The sequence below is a fragment of the Anas platyrhynchos genome, chromosome 13 (assembly GCF_047663525.1).
Source record: "Anas platyrhynchos isolate ZD024472 breed Pekin duck chromosome 13, IASCAAS_PekinDuck_T2T, whole genome shotgun sequence".
NCBI classification, from domain to species: Eukaryota; Metazoa; Chordata; class Aves; order Anseriformes; family Anatidae; genus Anas; species Anas platyrhynchos.
In genome coordinates, this window is record NC_092599.1 from 5,263,294 (window position 1) to 5,283,752 (window position 20,459).

The 20,459-nt window shown below is 48.5% G+C and overlaps 1 protein-coding gene across 4 annotated transcripts in view; it reads right to left on the bottom strand.

Annotated features, from left to right (window-relative positions):
• Positions 1–7,105, bottom strand: part of MITF (melanocyte inducing transcription factor) — a 103,773-nt gene extending 96,668 nt beyond the window's left edge. For 2 of the 4 annotated variants that reach the window (XM_027467279.3, XM_027467277.3), the window contains exon 1: positions 6,820–7,104. In XM_027467279.3, the coding sequence (XP_027323080.1) occupies positions 6,820–6,923 (104 nt within the window). In that variant the 5' untranslated portion in view covers positions 6,924–7,104. Of the gene's footprint in view, positions 1–6,819 lie in introns of all 4 variants that reach the window. The other 2 variants (XM_027467278.3, XM_027467276.3) reach the window with 2 other exon arrangements.
• Positions 7,106–20,459: the final 13,354 nt, after the last annotated feature.

The following is a 20,459-nucleotide window of genomic DNA, read 5'->3' on the forward strand; positions in this document are numbered from 1 at the left end:
AAACCGCCAGCCCCCGGCGTGCACGTCCAGCAGAAAGCTGCTAACACAAACGTTGCAGCAGCCCTTGCAGCAGGGATGCTACCAGAAAAAACAAGCATGATCCCAACATGTTGTTAGGGGTTCAAGGACCAGCTAGCAGTTGCATTCGAAGCCTTCGTTATTGATTTTCATTATTCTTTGACTTGCACCTGCGCTACTACACCCTCCCGGAAGAAAATCCTCTTTGAATTTCCTATTTTCTGGTGCAGCCCAGCGACATAAATAAATAGGGCCCATGCAAGTTATAATGAGAAATTCTGGTCAAGGATACCAGGACAGAGTGTTTTCAAAAGGCACCCGAAGACTTTTAGTGCCCATGCACCGCGGGCAGACCCTTGGCACATCCAGCTGCACCCAACAGCTCCCTGGAAGGCAGGCCATGGGTCTGCAGGCAGCACTGCACTGCTTGGATCCCCCAGCTACACATCTCAACCTCGATGCTCAAGCCAGCATCAGCTTCCAACAGCTGTTGCAGATGTTATTACGAAGACAGACCAACGTGCCTTTTCCCATGCTGTTTTTCCTCAGTATGAAAGGAAGTGTGAAATGCTATGCAAAGCAGTAGTTGTCCTGTTACTGTTTTGCTGCTGGCAAGTTCAGGGATGATGTGATAGCGATGCAGTAGTTAACTGTACAGCAAAATCTGCCACGCTGGGCTGCTTAATCACATTCCCTTTGTTCCAGTAAAAGTTATATGAAAAGAGTGAATTTTATCAAAGCAAAATATTACAGTAATGCCTTTCAAAAACTTTTAGAATCTAAAATAGAAAGAGACAGACAATAATGGCCAGGAGCCCGACCAGCTTAATGAAAGTTGGACTCTCATTTTGTTCTCAGAACTGAAATGGCAGACTGTGCTCTGAAGACAATTAGCAGCCGACACGCAATTTCAATTTTTAGCAGAAAAGTAAACAGAAAATTACTCCCACTTCATTTTTTTTGAAGTCTTAAAGTATCTTACCCTGGAAAGCGAACAAAGAAACAGGACAGCACAGCTGAGGTTTGCGCAGGTTCCTCCTGCATCCTCATTTTCAAACAGCTGTACAGATTTCTTCCTGTTGAACTTCTAATCATAGGGCATGGTGAAAGGCAACATTTCTTCATTAAATAATGCTTCCGAAAGTCTCTTTCTCTCTCGTTTCCCAATCCTCTTCTAGATTGTAACCCAACAGTACAGCAGGAATTAGTCAGTCTGCCAGACACAGTGCTGGAAGAGGCCTCAGACTACCACCGAGTGAGAAATAAAAACATACACAGCACACAATAAGCTCACAATGATTTTGTGATGACAGCTACGAGGTTCACAGCACCCTAAGAAGTTCTGGTCCAGAAGCTTGTGAAAGTACCTCTGCTACGAGTAGGAAAATGAGCAGCAACAGAGGCAGCTCTGCTATCACCAGGCCTGCACTAGTTCACCTCCAGCCAGCTCAGAGGAGATCATTATGGAAAAATACATTGATTTGAGTTAAAACCTGCTTCCTGTAACTCAGCCTCAATCAGCTCGGGAAGCTTCCTGCTCCCCGAAAAGCCATGATTTATTTCACGTGCAATGTGTGTGCTTACACACAGCTACTGTAGCCCCATAAAAAGCAGGTGAATGGGTACGATAAAAGGTGCAAAGTCGGTGAGGCAGCTCGGTCTCCAAATGCCTGCGCACTGTACGATTACCTTGGCAGCTAAATACAAATCTCCTGAGAAATGCGGGCTAGGGAAGCAAAAAGGTAAATCAAAACAAACGCCAAGCAGAACTCCACAGGCTAGTTTTGTTGCCATGCTAAATAGCAAAGGCCTACTGCAAATACGAGAGGAGTTTCTCAAAGAGAAAAGGTCACAAGAACCTTTCACAAGGAAAAATGCTGTTACAAGGCTCGGTACCAGCTCCTGATACAAGAGAAATACAGAGACAGTAAGTTGCACAAACCCAGTATGTTTATACAACAGCCACTCAATTACAGCCTTTCCTCTTACATCTGTTTTCAAAAATAAATAAAAAAAAAATACAAAAACGTGTGGCTCGGTTTCCTTCTGGTGAAGTTGAGTTTGAGGTGCAGAACAAACACGGGATTATTGACTCACTCACAAAAACGTTACCGATGAAATTTCAGAGCCAAACTTCAGGCTCAGCTCTCCTCCCACTGCCTTCAGCTCAGCCTTCACCATCGACTCCAGCCAGTCCTGGCCTACGTAGCACTGTGCACACAGACAGCGTTACCTTTTACTTTAAAATATGTCATGTTCCTCATAACAGACGGAAAAAATTTTCAGGAACTTTTTAAGTCTGTTCCTCCAAGATCCACTTTTATTTTTTTAAGCACGCTGAGACGCGGTTCCTGGATGCAGGCACATGTGACCTGTTCTAAATAAAGGATATTTTCCACTTCTTGCACAACTGGAACAGATATAAGCAGTAGCTTGAACAAACTGCATTGCAGAACCCAACCAGAATATAAAACACTTGAACGAGATCCATAAATAGCAGTAGTATGAAAAGCCTACCTCCAGTACAGCACAAACTCAACGCCGAGAAGCCTAATGCAATCAAGTTCCAATTTAATCACACCGCAAAGTTCATTTACAGAATTAAATTTGATCATCTGCAGACTAAGGCAGATGTCCTGTTTGGCTCTGGAGCTAAGTGCACATCTCAAAAATGTGTGCCTCTGGGTAAAGCAGTGTTTCCTCCACAACGCTGTGCATCAGAAGGGAAGTTTTGACTAAACCTAGTTCTCACTGTTCAGTGCAGCACCAGAAGAGAGGAGGAGAAGGCTCTGCAGAAGATCCTAAGCAAACAGAGATGAGGTACTCACTGACAAGTCAAGTACAGAACTGTTTTACCAGGAAGGATTTGGACACCTGGAATGAGGAGAACTCTGCAAAAACCTTGCTGCTGTAGTGATGACGAACGCCACATCTCAACGTCACTGCTCAGAAAGAATAAGCTTCCCCCAGAACTATCGTGCAACTTCAAAGCATTTCCCAGTCATTTCCTCCACTAAAAATGCCCCCAGTAACTGGATCATTCAGGTGCTTTTTAATGGGTCTGAATATAAATAAGGTGGAAAAGGGCAATAAAAAATAGCACAAACAGTAATTTAACTGCAGGTACATGATTTCACATAGAGCAAGGCAATAAATTTCAGCTGACAATTATCGTCTGGCACTTACGAGGACATACACACATGGCATAGGATCTGAAGCCAGAGAAAAGCATGTAAATCTAGGGTTGTTTTTTTTTTTTGCACATCTGGGCTAGTTTCAATCACCCTGTGCTTTGGTTCAATATATTTCACACTGAGCATCTCGGGGGGTTACGCTGTGCCTTCAGGGTCCTTCCCCTGCAATTACTGAAAGGGAAGTGTACAGAACAGGGCAGGAGCTGGGTCAATAGCTGCGAACTGCACATAGTACAATAAATAGGGTAAGGTAAACACTACAGCAACCGAGAGTAGGGCAGCAGCAGACCAAAGCCCTTTACTTCCAGGTACCAGTTTGATACCCAAAACACAGCTTTAATAATTCGAATGGTTTAAAGAATCCACGTTAGTATGACAGATAGAACTTATGCCCGGTGTTCTGGTGCCTGTGCAGACACCACATCTGTGTTTCCTTCTGGTAATAACTGCTTATTTTCTTCAGCTGATTGTTTGAAAATAAAACTCCACCCACTTCATTGTGCACTGTTTGCACCAAAAAGAGAAATCTTATTTACATCTTGTTCGGTCCACAAGCACGTATGTATTTAAGAGCATGCACTTATAAATTAAGGCTATCGGCTTCAAAATGTGGCAGCAGAGGAATGAAGTATGAATGTGAGGAAAGGAATAAAAAAACATCCCATTGCCTTACTGGCTAGGGATATCATCCAGTTTCCTCCCACAGTGAAAAGGAACTCTGGAGAAACCAGAGCAACCAAAACATTTTCTCAGTTTTCAAAGACGTTCAACCACAACAAATTCCAGAGAACCCTGAAACGTATCTAGCACTTGGTACAAGAAGCCCAGTTCTTGTGAGTCGGAGGGGTTTAGGAAATACGGCTGGAAATGATGCATCTTCACCCAGCGTGTTCTCTTCATCCCTTGTGATTACAACTTTTTGCTGGGCCTACATTTTCCCTTGGCCTCTAGCATTCGGTTGTGGCTTGGCCTAACTTTGTACAGTATTTACAGCAAAAAGCTTTTATTATTGGACCCCTTGCGGCTTTGGATTGCAGACTCGAATTATGAAATACGGATGGAGTAACTGTGAGGGCACACCAAAGAGGAGGAAAATTTAACTGGATATCATGTTCAAAGCCCAGCAATTTGGGAGGAAGCAAATAGGAGACTTCTACCTGAAAGAGGGGCAGCCTGGGCTGTTAAACTGGGCGATAAAGAAGTTTCTTCTAGGGTCAGAGCCACCGATGCTCTTGTGTATTTCTGACTTGGGGGCTTTTTCCATCTACTCCCTATGAGTAAGCTGAAGATGCTTCTCACTTCTTACGAGTAAAAGCCATCAGAGAAAGCCCTGAATGTTGCTAGGAAATCAGCAGCTCCCACCAGGGACAAGAGCAGATTGCTATTTAGGCTCCTCTCCTACCACCAGCAACTGCTCTGCCTGCTCCCCAGGCACTTTTCCAGAGCCAGACTGTGGAGCAGACCAGAGGAAAGCAACTTGCATGGCCGTGGCCCCACCGTTACACCGCTGGAACCCGGTGCTGCTCTGTGGCGGGGCAATTACTCCTGATTTACATCCGCGAGGGAAAGCGGCGCGGCCACGCTGGACACCGCCATTGGTCGGACAGGTTTGGGGCCTGAGCCACGCCGAGGGCCTGCAGACGTCCCCACAGATTGGGATCTGCATGTCACGAAGCAAACAGGTTTGTGAGCAGCTTCTGCCACCAGCTATCACCAAGTTCTATCAGTCTGGCTCCAGGGATGGGTTTACAGGGACCTACCATGGCCTCTAGGTCCTTTGGTCCTGCAGCTCCCACAAGGTCAGGAAGACCCCAGGGATGCCATGGGGTGACAGACAGACATCGGTGCTGTCTGTCAGCATGGCTGGGCTCTTACTGTAGCCTGGGTGCATCTGGAAGGACAGCAGTGCTGTCTGGGGCCGAGCTGGTCACATCTCCAACAACCCAGGTGGAAACAGAGCGGGCGCAGAGAGCTGGCTCCTCAGGAGCAGCCGCTGAGGAGGTAGTGGGGACATTCAGGGAAGCTGGAGGTGACAATGCTCAGGAGATGGCCAAGTACTCCAGTACTTTGTTACAGAGTACCTCTATTTGCTTCCCTGCAGAAGTGAGCAGTGCAGGGCTGCATTCAGGCCCCAAAGCATCAAGTCACAGGAATTAAAAGCAGCTGGAACACAGAATCCCCAAATCACAGAACCCCATCTGCATGAGAGAACAGCAGTCAGGGCTCAGATCACATAAAGACCTGGTACCTGTGCTCCCTGTCTGCACCACCTCAAGGAGAAACCAGCCAGCTGATTACAGAGGAGCTGAGTACACGGGAACAAGCCTCGCACACCAGTTAGAACCTGTGGCCGGCACAAACCAGGCTATGTTACAGCTGTGCAAGGTATCAGCGACCTGCAGGACTGCCACACACCACTGACCACATGGACACCAGCCCCCAGGCTGTCCCACCTGCCTCCACCCCACCTGGAACCACTGCCAGCGAGTCCACCTCCTCCACACTCCTCTCCCTCCTCACGTTACCCTGGTTTCTACCCCTCTGTCGGGGTAACAGCAGCCTCCCTGCACAGCCTGGGAGGGCAGAGGACTTGTGCAGCTCCAAGGGGCAGCCTGGAGCACCCTGGCCGCCTGCCACCCTGGTCCCACTGCCACACGTGCCACCCCTTGGTGACACCGCGGGGCTGCCGTGAAGACAGGCTGTGGGACACAGCACTCGCAAGCCCTTGCGACAGGGACAGCATTTGTAACACCCTGTACTACAAGCCCTTCGACGTGTCTTCAGCACTTGGAGCGTGCTCAAAAATTCATCTATTTACTCCGAAGTCTCTCTGACAGGCGGCACAACCTCGGCCGCTTCCAGCACCCTTTTTTTTTTCCCCAACTTTGCCATTTACCTCCCCATTCATTCCCCAGCTCCACGCACGGCCGCATTGTTGGGAGCCAGCAGCCGTGACCCCGCGGGCAGGCTGCCAGCGGCCGGGCTCAGCAGCCCCGCATCGCAGCCAGGGCCTCGCGCTTGGTGCGGTGGCGAAATGGAGGGCTGGCTGCGGGCACAGGGCTCTGAATGAAGGCACAGGGGGCTGAGGAAGAGGAGGAGGAGGAAGAGCAGACCTCGAAGTGGGGCTCTCATAGCAATTTTCCCCATGGCAGCGGGGTGAGGGGCTCTCCTAATGCACATCCCTATTGTAGTGATGGGGGTGGGAGGGGGTACCACAAGGAAGAGTGACCCGCATGGATTTATTTCCCTTTAAAAATAAAGGTATTAACGCAACGCAATGGATACGGATAAAGCGTGGATTTGGGGTTCAAATCAGGCACTTTGGGAAGCAGCCGCCGAGCTGAAGTTTCCAATCACGGCTCTCGCAGCCAGAACCGGGGGGTGCGGGGGGAGGAGGGGGAACGGGGACCCCATTGCTGGGCCGTTGGTGCCTTCCTCCTCCTCCTCCTCCTCCTCCTCCTCCCGGCGGCCCGGCCCCGCCGCCCGTGCCCTTTACATAACGCCGGGCCCGCCCCTGCCATGGCGGCGGGCAGCTTTCCTCCGGGACCGGGGATGGGACCGGGACCCGGATCGGGACCGGGATCAGGGCTGGGGGCCGCTCACCCACCTGCTCTTGAGCGGCTGGCTCTTCAGCTCGTAGTACGTCTTGGGCTCCTCGTGGAACTCCTCGCCCACCTCGAAGTCCGGCACGATCCCCGACTCCGCCTGCATCGTCGCCGAGGCTGGGGAGAGGAGAGGCGAGGCGAGGCGAGGTGAGGAGGAGAAGCCGGGCGGGAGGCAGGCAGGGAGGTGACCGCGGCTCCGCTCCGTGCCCAGCCGCTCCGCTCCGCTCCGAGCCGCCCCTGCCCGCCCCGGCCCGGCCCCGTCCCCGCCCCCGGGGCCGCCCCCGCTGTCACCGGCAGCGCCCCCCCCCCCCGTGTGATGTCACCGCGTGACGTCACAGCACTGGGCCCGCCCGTGACGTCACGCCCTCTCAGAGGACAAGATGTCGGTCGGGGAGCCCCTGAGGGGTGCAAATCCCCTCCCCCCCCCTCCTCCAGGAGATGCCTCTCAGCTTCTTTCCAGCTTTGCGTGCTTATCAAGGAGCAGGCAGCTGATGAGATTTAATGAATGTGATTAATTAAATATCAGGGAGGTGGCTGGGCCTCAGGCGGGTGCAGCAGGGGGGTAAAAGCAGCGCCTCGTCCCCCCCCCCAAGATGGGCTGCAGGAGGGGGGAGCCGCAAGCAGCCCACCCATAAGCAAACACAAGTCCAAGGCCCAGGGGTTTTAGGGCCGCCAGCCCCAACGCCACAGCCCCCTCACAGCTCGCACCCCACCACAACAGCCCCAAGGACCCCCCATGCCCCCTGCAACGCCAGTTTGGGTGAAATAACGCCAAGGAGGAATCGTGGCATGAGGTCCTGGATTATTCCGCAGCTGCCAAACTCCGCGCAGCGCCTTCACAGCAGGAGCAGCTCACTGAATCAGAAGCTGCGACTTGGACGAGGCCCTGGAGAATGTTCTTTGGAGCCCACGTTGGCAGATGGCTGGGAGAGCTCCCCGGAGCAGTGGGCTTGCTAGCACTGCTTTGGGGGAAAAAAAGAAAAAAAAAAAGGGCAACCAACAAGCAAACAGTTAAAAACAACTTGGATAACATCCACTGCCAAGCTGCATTTACAGCCTGAGCGGCTGCAGCTCCACAAGCTAGGTTGTGTTTGTGATGAGCTGCCTTCAGCAGTGGGGACATGGTATGCAGGACTCATCTGGCTGAAATGGCTTTTAGTCTATGTCTCAGGTGTAAAAACGATACGTTCTCTTCTGCTGTTCATAGCGTACGGCTTCTGAGCTCTCAGCTCGTTTTTAATTATAGCACCAGTTCTAAAGACCCAGTATGCAAATATCTGTCCTCGGCAATGACGCTCCTCTCGAGATGTTGCTGCTTCAGTAGTGCTGGCGTGCACAGCTCGCGGGAGGGAGGAAGCTGGGTTTCTTTCCTTCAGACTGTGACGCTCGGAGTTATGTCTTTCATCCCTTTTCTGTGCCAATGCAAAGTTTGTGTTTGGTCTTCAGATAGGGGCAATTTCTCGTTGCGCTTCACTAATTGGGACCTTCACACTGCCCTGCTGAGTCATCCGAGGCTTTCTTCTCACCATAATAGATGTCAGTCGAGTTTATAATTTTTTTAGAGTTTGTCTTTCAGACTCAAGGAACAATACTTCACTGTGCCTAAGCAGGATATTAACACATAAGCATGCCCCAAAACAAACATGATGCTTAAAGGTGAATCTGTAAAGCCAATATTGCCGTTAGATTGCCATAAAAATAAAGGAAATTAAACTCAAAATACATATTAGGTGAAATTGAAGATGAAATGGCTATTGTTGTCACGAGGTTTATTTTTCTGCCCTGCTTTCTAAAGAGAAATTTCTGCACAGCTACGTTGACTGTTTTTCAGTCATGGATGTTAAAGTGCTTTAGGGAAGCTGGGCTCCAGGGAAATGATTACCGCATTAGCAAAGTGAAAAACAAAACACAGAAAGGTCATTTGTCAATCATCAAATTGGTGGCACAACTTGAACTTTACTCCAGCGTGTGCATTATGGACATAACCCTACTGAGACTCTTACCACATAGGATTTCTGTGGCATTGTCACTCCACTAAGGCCGACGACCTACGAGCAAGTCCAAAGCACTTCATGCTTGGTAAAGGCAGGTTTCAGCATTGGACAGTCCCACAACCAGAGGGAGGGAGCCCTGCGAACACACAGCTTGGTTTCCTGGTCACCTGAAACTGGCCTTGCTTCCAAGAATGATTTAATATAAATTATAGACAGAATAAAACAAACAAATGCATCGGTATCTTGAAGATAATGCTCCATTTGCCCACATTTTTATTCCCTCCTCTTTTTTTTTTTTTTTTTCCAAATAGAATTGGATATTCATGTCTCTTCTTCACCCAAAGCACCGTGAGGCCCCCCCAAAAGCCAAGAGTTGCTTTGGATGCACCAGCTCCTGCAGCTCCCCAGTGCTGTGCTGACACACACTGTTGGGCCAGCACCGTTCAGCTGCTTTTTCATCCGATGTGTCTTAAAATATGTGTTCAGTTTCTTAGGCTAATTTTCCTTTTCAGACTGAAATCTCATCAAGTTTGCGTAAAGAAGAGAGGCTCAGGAGGCTGAAGGACTTTGTGCAGCTCCTGAGGAGAGCAGCTTATCAGGAGACACAGCTGTTCCTCACACTAAACCAATGTTTCCTGCGATTTTAGCAACGATTTTCAAGATACGGTGGGGTGACAAATTTAACATGCAGCCAGCATGTTGGGCAGAGCTGCCTTTTTTTTTTTTTTCTTCCCCAGGATGACTCTTTGCAACTCCCTCATTTGTGGTATCTTCACTTACAGTGCCCACAGTTTGTGTTTTTCTTCTTCTGGCCTACAGGTGCCATTTAACATGGTCCTCCTGTCAGTAATGTTACTCAGATCACAGCTCTGCGATCTCTGGTGACATCAAGGAGTAGCAACTTTATTCGATACCCCCATAAGTAGGCAAAACAATTGCCGCCCGACCCAGCAGAGCTCCCGGCTTGAAAGAACTTCCCCACAGCAACTACTTGTGCATTCATTTCAAGCAAAAAGGAAGCAGTCAATGCTGCTATTCAGGAAAGTAAACAGGCATGTGACAATTTTGAAGAAAGTTCCCAGACCTTTGCATTCATACTCGGTATTATACGCTGTGAAATCCAGGATGAGAACACCATTTACCCCAGCAGGCTGCCACAAAAGCTGTTATCACTCTTTATTTCCATATGAGGCAGCAGACTTTTTAAAAATTATTTATGCATATTGAGTACAGAAAGTCAGCATTTAAGTGAGATCTTCCAGCACCCATGGGAGATGACGTGCGGTCATGTAAAATGAAAATCTCTGTCCTGCCTCTTTGCCCAGCCAGTTGCAAATACTGCCAGTCAAAATCTCCCCTCCCCAGTACCTCATCTAAATTGTTTCACTCTTCCAGGTCAGATCGAGCAGAGCGCCTCTTTCCGTGTTCATTGTTACCCAACCTCATTCCCCATCCCTTTTGCTCCTACCCAGACACATCCATTTCCTTGCACCCCCCCCCCCCCCCAGTCTGTCAGCCATTCTCCCTCCCCATCCCATCCCTTTGCCCACCCCAATGTGTTCCCCCTAGCTCAGCCCTCAGCTCCCTCCACCTCCCAGCGACTCCCCAGCATGCTGAATCACAGTTTCTGCCGTCTCTAAATTCAGTTTGAGCTTTGGCTCTCGTACGGTTCAACTTCCTTCCTGCTTTCAAGTCAAGCAGTTTCCTTCTCCCCACTCCCCGCACCCAGGAAAGCAGACCCACCAAGCTCCTCTCCATTTAGGTGCCCGCATCTGGCCCCAGCTCATGCTCTGAAACACCCAGCAGCTTTTTGGTGAAATGGTGGGGAAACCCTGCTCCCATTTAGGACGGAAAACCTCCGCAAAGGGCTCAAACCTGCAGAAATTTAACTGCTGTGCATATAAAATTTTTCAGGCTCTTACGACTGGGCCTGACTGCCACAAGAAAGCACCCGGCACCTCTCTGACGTATGTGAACAACAGCAGGGGCATGCAGCGCGGTAATTCCGCTCGGTTAGTTTGCATGCAGGGCTTGCTGGGCAGCCAGAAGCAGCCAGATGCTTTGAGGGGATCCAGAGGTGATTCTGAGAGAGAGCACCCCACGCCTGGGCAGCACAGCCCCGCTCGCTGCAGCCTACCCACACAAGATGTGGCCACTTCTAAAAAATTCCCTGCGAGATTTGCATCTGCTTCTCTTACAAAAAAGTTTCTGGTTCTCAGATTGAGAACGGGGCCCCCTCGTTCTGTGAATACCCCAGGAGAAAGAAGCAGAAGTCGTATTTTAAAATACGGTTTCTAAGACCATTTCATCAGCTTGGAATGACGTCCGAAACACCGTGGGTCCCAGGGTGGTTTTTATCGGCAGACCTGAAGGTGATTAATTCCGCAGCTGGGCTCCTGGATGAATTCTGTTCCTTTAATGAATCACGTACTCATTCCTAGTCCTTTCTTCCCTCATCTCTGCCATATTTTTTCTGACAGAAGAGTTCAAGGGGGAACTAGACAATCTCCTTGTTTTGATTTTCACGCGTTCCTCTTTCTGGGCGCTATCTCATGACCCTGGTTAGCAACAGCGGCGGTGGCGCAAACAGAGGCTGCAATCGCAATGTCATCCTGACTCTGCTTTAGGAACAAGTAAAAAATCCTAGGCTGGGGATTAAGTCATTGCCCCTGGTTCTTCCTCAGCAGGCCAGCTTTCATGCTTTCCGCATTGAAGGCCGAGCTTGTTGCTCAGGGAGATGCTCGCAGGTGCACACAGCTGGCGTTGGGGCGCACCGCTGCCGCCGGGCAGGGACACGCTGACCAGGAGGAAGCCAAGCTTCCCTTCACGTGAAAGCTGTGTTCTTCTAAGCTATCGTGACTCTAAGAACTGCCACCTTGAGAAAAATAAATCCGAAACGGAGAACGAGGGCTGGCAGTGATGTACATGTGATCAACTCCCCCTGAGCACCACAGGGTTCTTCGCCCAGTGGGAAATAATTTGGGGATTTCTTTTGGAAGACCACTGCAGGAGGGCACACAAACACCCTGGGCTTTGGCCGGCTCTGGGAGAGGAACAGCCACAGCTCTGGACATTGACAGCTCTCTGACACAGCCACAGATAATGGGAACAAGCCTTTAAAAGTCAGTAAGTCAAAGGAATAAAGTCTGTGAGGGCAACCTGATTTGGCTAGCGCAGCATTACAAACCCGGTTAATTAAACCAGTGCAAAGGCCACAGCAGCTGTAGATAAACCAGGTTAAACTCTCACTTACACTGATTGCATGTAATTCGGTACTGTATCAGAGCTAGTTAAACTGATCACAGAGTGAAATGGTTTCAATAAGTTTGCCCCAAGTACTGTCGCTGGTTCAACTACACTGCTTCAAAACCGGGAAAGAGCTGTGCGTCCTGCCAAATTCTCCCTGTTGTACTTAAACCAGCACAACCTGTAGGGACGTGTGAGGAGCTGCTTTCAATGAGGAGCAAAGTGCATCGAGAAAAGAGGACTTGGCCCAGCAACGCTGGTCTCAGGCGCCTTATTCTTAGCTCTCCTGAGAAGCTGTCACCTTAACGTCAACAACACTTCGGTCTAAATTTGTTCCTGAAAATCCTATTATAAAAGGTGAGGCCAAAATCACAAATCACAGCCCTTTTTTTTTTTTTTTTTTTTTTTCAAAATACACATAATGTCATCAATTAGGGGAAGGTGTTTGCTTTATTTCCCCACTGCCCAATAACAGTTTTGAATGGAAAAGCACTTTTTTTTTTCTTTTTTTTTTTTTCCAGTGAGAACTTTCTACAGCTTTCCATTTTGATACAGTCCCATGAATGCTTCCCATGCTTCATCTGTCTTTTGAGAGGGATTTCATTACAAGTGCTATTTGGAGAAAATAACTTTTATATATATTTTTTAAGAGTTCAACATTATACATTAGAATATGAACATTTGCAGTTAGTAGTCCCAACAAGCTCAAATACCAAGACCCCAATATTTCTGATTTACATCAGGCCTTTACACACACCCCATAAAACACAAACCCTCCCAAAATATCCTGGGATTTTCATTCCCCCACCTGAAGTCAGAATCCCTTTGATTTTTATTGTTATTTATCTCTTCCGTCTGTCTATCACAATCTTTTTCTGTGTTGTCACCTAAAGAGTTTGCCTTCAAACCAAAACTAAGCAGTGAGAGAAGCAGAAATCCTAAGGAGAAAAAAAAAAATTCTTCAGTATATAAAGCCTGCTGAGGCTTGTGGGCTTTTTAAAGCAGATGAATTAAAGGATAAGGGCCAATTTGCTGAATCTTTGGGTTACCTTTCACACTTCTGAACGTGCAAAATGGATGCCCTCAGACAGCAAAGCAGCCTGGTATTTTAACTCCAAACTATAAGGAGATAATTGGCACCATAAAGGGCCCAAACCACGTAAAGCTGAGATCAAAACCACCCGTACAAAAAGAAAAGATTCCCCAAACTCTTCTCGAGTGATCATTAAGTGCGTTACTCATAATGTGCGTCTACTTCAGAAACCCATTGGGGATTTAATACTTTTTCCCCCCTCTTTTCTCTCAGCGGGTTGCCATTTGATCTGACAAGAGGCAACGCAAGGCTGTGCCATTGCCTCCATCTACCTGAAATGGGTAATTTGCCAGAGGGATTTTTTTTTTTCCTTAAAAGCAAGAGGCTTTGTTAAACAACAAAACAAAACACAGGAAGAAAACAGAATAGAGGAACAGACGCGTGGCTTAACCTTCCCCACCCTGCTAGCCGATGAGCTGCATGAGAACTGGGTATCCAGGCTGCTTCAGATGGCCCCAATTATTTGGCACAGCAGCTTTCCTGGAGATGGCTAAAGTGAGTTGTCTTCTCTCCAAGGAGCTAGTCAACAAGAAAGCCAGACCTGGAGCTCCTGCTGTCTGCTTTCCCAGAAGTTCATGCCATTACTATGGCAAAATGGAATAAAAAGCACACTCCGTGCTGTTGTGGGAGACTGGAGAAAATACCCTCTGGTGATTTCCTTAAAAATGTCATAGCACAGCAGGCCTGAACACAAAATTCCTTGCAACACACAAAAAGCCCTTGCTCAGCAGCCTGCTAAGCCTACTGGGCAGGCGTCAGTGCAGAGGGGCCTTGAGCTGCCGGCCCCCGCTCACCTGGGCTGTCCCCGACAGAAGGGGATGGCTGCCCATGGCTTGGAGCCCCGTCTGCATACAGAGCTGAGCAGGGCAGTGCAGCTGCTGCTCCCTTGGCCCTGAGCTACAGAGGAGTATCAAGAAGCCCAGCACTTGTCTCACAACTGTTCGGCCGTGGTCGTTGCCACATCTCCGTTAAGTCTTTTACATCTCCATCAAGGCATGTAGGCTGCATGCTGTGTCCTACAGAGGTGTTCAGAAACATGTCAGCGGGAGTTCCTGCATCAGTTACACCCGATCCTAAGCATGCGAGAGCTATTTCTGAAGCTGGCTGATCCATCTGGGGCTGATAAAGCCCATCTTGTTTTATTTTCCCTGCCAGTGGCCGGGTTGTACAGGAAGCAGGGATGTACTTGGGGCTGTAGGTGCTGTGGGAGCAGAGACTGAGCTGCATGGAAAGCCTGAAGAAGGTGCTCCCTGAGCTGAGGAACCCAAGTCTTGCTCTTTACAAAGGGCACAATTCCCTCCATGGAAAATCATCTTCCTGCCCATGTAACAGGGTTACTAACCAGGTGCCACGTCCCTCATTCATTGAAAAACCAATAGGGGCTGCCCCAGGCCGCTGTGGTGCCCTGTGCCTTACTGAGATACAGCCAGAGGGTGGCCGAGCTCCCTGCAGTGCCCAGTAGCATCCCCAGCAGCATCTCCGAAGGTGTCAGGGCTGCTGGGTGCCACCTCAAAAGGCCCTGGGCTGTCTCAGAACATAAAACTGCATTATTTGTAATTTCTGCATGTTTTAGCCGAAGCAGCAAAAGGTGCAGCCTCTGTCACTTGCCTGGATCCTAAGCGCTCAGAAAGCTTTCCTTGATGTTAGCAAGTCTATTAATAAAGAGCTGCCAGCAAGCAGAGCTGCACCACCAGCCTGGGAGGGGGAGTGTTGGTGACATCGTGTTCCAGCTGAAAGTCACGCAAAAGCCTCTACACCTTCTTCTGAAAGGCATCGGCATCATCAGCAAATGTAAATGTGCAATCGCAGCGCCTCGTCGTAATTATTGGGAAGTTGTGAGCCCCGTTAGCACTGCGGAGGCAAGAAAATGGGGATCTTGTCCCACTTGGGCGCTGTCAGTGCAATTCGGCAGCACATCCAAAGGCGCAGAGGGCTCAGCCATACCCCACCGATCTTTACAGGTGTGCTGCGTGCCTCCGGGCTTCAGCTGCGTGGCAGAGCATGCATTAAGCACTTCCCTGCCTGGCAGCCACCGCAGGCATCAACCGCCTTGGCGAGTGGAGCGGGTTTTGCCGTGGGTTGCAGCAGGAGGACTTTGCCGACTCACATGCATTTGAAACCCACATCAGCACTCCGGGGAGATGCTGTCTGAGCTCACCGCAGCGTGCTAATGCTGGAAGGATCTTGTAGGCCTCATTAAGACATAGTTTTGTTCTTCAGTGTCTGCCTTGTTTTGTTTTTTTAAAGCACTCAGGAGGTGACAAAATCACATTTCCTCTTTACACTCAGTTTTCTGACCGGGGGCCTGAAGTGTTTGCTGCCAGCTGTTGCCCCGTGGTCACACAATCCTTGTGACAGGCCCCAATGCCAGCAGCTGTGATGCTCTGTGATGTCAGCGCCCAGAGCAGCCAGAAAAGTATCCCACGTGTAGCTAAGGGGCGAATATGTGAGCTCGTATCATTTAGATCTGAGATTTCAGTGGGATTTCCAACCATCGCATGTTGCATGCCTGAAACCACCAAACATCGAGCTGCTCCTGCCCAGCACCACACCACCCCCATGCCTGCTCCTTATCATCCTTCTTGCACATCCATCGTGGTATTAATGACACTCAGATATATTAGTTTAAGCGTGGGAAAAACAAACAACCACTTCTTTTATCCAAATTCTGGCCTGGGTTTCTAGCAGATTGTGTTATTACAGTGAATAGAGAAGCACATCAATGCCACACCAGTGCATATATTTACAGTTCACACTCAGCACTAAGACACAATTCACCACAAGTAATGGCATTAAGCTCCTGGCCCAGTGTTGCCCACTTCCTCAGACCCCCAGACAGCTGCAGCAGACACCAGAGAAATCAGATCAGGTGCCAGAAGGCATGGAAAGGCACAAGGAGAGCTCACCATGCAGGAGGTGCTGAGCCCTCTGCCCTCCCATGGTTCGCCACCAAGCTGTCCCCTACCAGCACTGCTCACCTAGCTGATTTTCCCTTCCTTTGCTGCTTAATTAATGCCGAATTGAAAAACCTCCCTGAAAAACACTCAGCCCAGCAGCACTGCCAACTGCTCTCAGCTCTATCGAAGGCTTGATGGGAGCTCTCCAGTGCAAAACCAGAGCAGACCAGCTGAAGAAATAAATATGAGGAGTTTTGAAAGGCCCTCATCAGGGAAACAAAAGGGCACCCTGCTGTGCTGTAAATGGATCAAAGATGCTAAACGTGGAGCTGGTCCTGGGATCTCACCGCAGATGTTCCTCGGTCAGAGAAAGCTCTGGACCTGTTCTCTGGTGGAAAAGGGACATTAAGAATGAGAAAACAGCAGAGGGGAATTCCAGAGAACTGAGATGGGGAGCAGAGGGAAAAAAAGAAATAAAGAAAAAAAAAAAAAGTGTTTATTGCATGTCTGGCACATACCTGACTGACATTTCACTTTTAAAAGTGCTCCCAGTAGATAAATTCAGATAAAGGGGTGGAAGTCATCTGATTCAAACACGTGTTGAATAAGAAACCACATAAATGAAAATATCAAGGATACACTGACTGATGAGGCAATGAGCTCTAGGCTGTAAACATTCTTTCAGAGGAAAATCATGTGCCTTGTATAAAAAAAGTTGCTTTGTTTTGGCAAAACTCTTAAAATCCAATAAGCCACAACCAGTTACTCATAGTGGGATCTGAAGCTTGCATTGGGCTGCTTTGTAGCCTAAGGTCCTATTTCTTCTAACAATGCTGTCATATTCTGCCCATTAAGTGTCACCTTTGTGTACACCAGCAGGGCTCCAGGAAGGAGGCACAGGGCCACCAAACGCGCCCCCAGCAGCCAGCGAGCCCTGGAGGTGCTGGACATGGGCTGGGGTTCCTGCTGGCTCCCAGAACCACTTGGAAAGTCAGGCAGGAAAGTCCTACCAAGTGGTTGCTCGCTCACCAAAATTAGGTCACTAAGAAGTGTCCCAGCAGACTGTAATGGTGAGAAACTTCCTACACGAATTACGTGGGACTGGCGGCCTCCACAAATGCCACTCAAAGCACTCTCCCACCTCCAGACTCCTTTGGAGAAGACACAGGCAATGGGATTTTTCCATTCTCTCAACGAGGTTTTTCCTTTCGCCATTCCCATGTTCTCTGGAGCAGCTCAGAGAGGGGTTTGTTGGAATACCTTTGAAATGGCTGCTGGAGAAGCCCAAAATCTGGGCTGAGGGTTTATGCCTGCACTTGAGAATTGTCATAGGTATCCACCCAGCCTCTCTGCCCTGGAGCTCTGTGGGGCACATGAGCCTTTCTGCTGAGCAGGCCCACGGTGCCAAGCAGCTCTCTTGCAATAACTTTCACTACAGCAGAAAGCCACAAGTATACTCATTAGAATCATTCCCAAGGTGGCAAAACTAATTATACCAACATGCTTGATAATTTTTCCAGTCTTCATGCACTGCAGGTAAATCTCTTGCTCAATACTACTTTGGCTTTAATTTTTCCCATCGAATAACTTTGCATTTTTGTTTGTTTGATTGTTTTCCCTGTTACCTTAAAGTTATCTGCACAGCTGTCAATGGGACCTTTCCTTTGGCCATCTCGAAGACAGCTCCTAATGCTGTCATGGAACAGCAGCTCCAGTCTTTGTCACCAACTACACAACCAGGACCCATTTTGTCTCAATACCGAATCTGCAGAACAGCTAAGGCTGAGATGAGCTCTACCCTGTGTCATCAAAGCATCATTGCAAAGCCTACATCAGATCTGTGACCTCAGACCAGCATAAAGCCAACTCCGTGTTACCGAGGTGCTGCTTGCCATGCTTAGAGCTCACTTGTAAATATAGTTACTTCCTAGCATGAACTCAGATACCATGAGGTCTCTTTTTTGCATACGTAGTTGCTTCCACTCCTAACTTTTTAAGCTCAGCCAGAACAACCCAGACAACAGCAGGAAGGAAATTACTTAAAAACAGAGGAAAATAAATCTTTCCAACTTCAGTTACTAAGATGTCTTCATTTTTAGCTCTGCAGAAATTTCAACACAACCTTGAGGACATTTGTCTGGAATTTTACACAAGCCTTTGTGTATCCTAGCATGGCCCATGGACTTGAACTCCACAGGACTCTGAACAACTTCGTATGCTCCATCACACACGTATAGCTGTTTACTCATGTCGAATTTTCGTGCATACCCTGAGTAGTCCTACTGAAACCAGCGGGACTGTTTCCACAGAGAGGTACTACTCAACATGAGTAAGAACATTACAGCCTGAGAGAGGGTGAAGATCCGCAATGAAACCTAACCCCAGCATCTCTCCAAAAGGACACATCACTGCTTCTCCAACACTTGAAATCTGGTTGACATCACCGTCAGCAGCTCTCCCTCTGGGCGTGGGGCTGGGTAGGATGCCCCAGTCATTCTTGGGGCGCAATTTTATTCTTTTTCAAGAAGTCCCTTGAAGGGATGTTGCCAGATACCTCCCTTCCACCACTCAAAGGGCCTCGTACAGAAGGCTCTTACCAAAAAACAATGGAAGGCTTCCTGCAGCAAGGCACTGGCCTGGATCTAAAGTCACTTTAAGCCTCTCTTCCCTACAGGTGTAGTTCCAAACACACAGTCCAAAACACAGAGGCACCAAAGCACAGCAGCTGACTGAAATCAGGAGTGATATCTCAACCATCTGTTTAAAAATGTGAGGCCATTGACTCATTAGTTTCATCTAACTCTACCAGCACAATAAAAAACACACGCCTTCTGGAGAACAATATCAACACGTGTGGGAGGGTAATATCTCTGCAAGATGTGGTGGGATGCAGCAGTGAAAAGCATCTCTCTCGAGTTGCACTGAGCTGTCAGGATGGAGCCTCTGCAGATTGGCACTCGCCACACTTGTGGTGGGCTCCCTCTGCAGAGGCTCTGGGCTCTTCCAGAGGGAGGCAGTTTTGTTTGGGTCCTCTCCTTTGGGGGTTTGGTGATGTAAAGCAGGAGTTTGCCCACTTTTATCACTTTATTTTAGAGCACTTTTTAAGCAATTGGTTTTTGAGCTGTTGTACAAAATGATCAAACCTCCCACCCTCTGCTTTTGGCTGTCTCAGGCTCATCTGGCCAGTCCCGGTTAGCTGGGATGGTCGTAATTCTGTGGAATTACTCACAGGCCGATCAGAGCCGCTCACAGCAACTTTTCCAGACAATGAGTGAAAGCTGCTGGAGATTAGTTTAACAGCGTGCCTCAGTTCATGGAAGCTGCTGAAGAAAACATAAATAAAGAGGGAAATCAGATCTCGGCCGAGTTCAACATCTGAAAGTTCAAGTCTCCTTATGAGCTCACCATGCTCTGCTGAGCAAGTGGAAGGAAAAAATTTTCTCTCTACAGCGTGACTTTGAGAAAGGAAGTTGTGTGGGCAGAAGCGCTGGGGTGAGTCTAAGTACAGTGATGTCTCCTTCCATGGCACGCCAGCCGGAGAGCGTTACTTTCTTCCAGGTGGGGTAATTTCAATGGCAAGATGTAGGGAGGAAAATATTCAATAAGTTTTAGAGAAATTTATTTCCAAAGCCAATTATGACTCCAGCCATAAACTTTTTATTGGTGTGTCTCATGCAGTTTATTTATTGTAACTTCCTTTTTTGAGTGGGCTGTTTATTTTTAAGCAAGTGTTGTTACATTTTTCACTAGATTACTAATAGCCACGTGCTCTGGCTGCTGAAGCTGAATAAGCTGATGTAACTGTAGGTCAGGATCTTAGCTCCTTCTTTAGCCTGTCCAGAAAGTAAATATAGAGAAGGTGAACTCGGGCTTTTCTCTGAAAGCCCAATGCATTTGGAATTGGAGGAGAAGGCAGAGTCTCACTCCTAGCACAGCCACCAGGCCTCCAGGGTACTACAGGTGAGAATGAGACTTAGGTAAAATTTCTTCCTGCCTTCAATAGCACTTCACAAAGCGCAGGGGTCAGGCAGAATTTTGCTGTTAAAAATCATTTTTTTTTTCAGCAGCCCCTTACTTCTGCTGCAGCTCTTGCAGTTACCAACTAATCATGAAGTTCTTGTCCCAACAGCTTTGAGATTCCTTTCCAAAGCCCCAGCAGAGGTTCGCTGTGCTGCCTGTCTCAACTAGCTGTATATTGCAGAATATACCCACAAGCTCCCCTGGCATTGTCATTTAGGGTGCTGGGGGGCTTCCCTGGCCCAGCAAGCCCTTGGCTGTGTGGCTTGGGCCATCTCAAAGCCCAGCTTCACCTACTTCCCCACATCCTTTACCCACCAGGTGTTTTATCCACCTGAGTGTTCATGACAAACTAAAAAGGATTTTTAAATTATTATTCTTATTTTTTGCCTGTG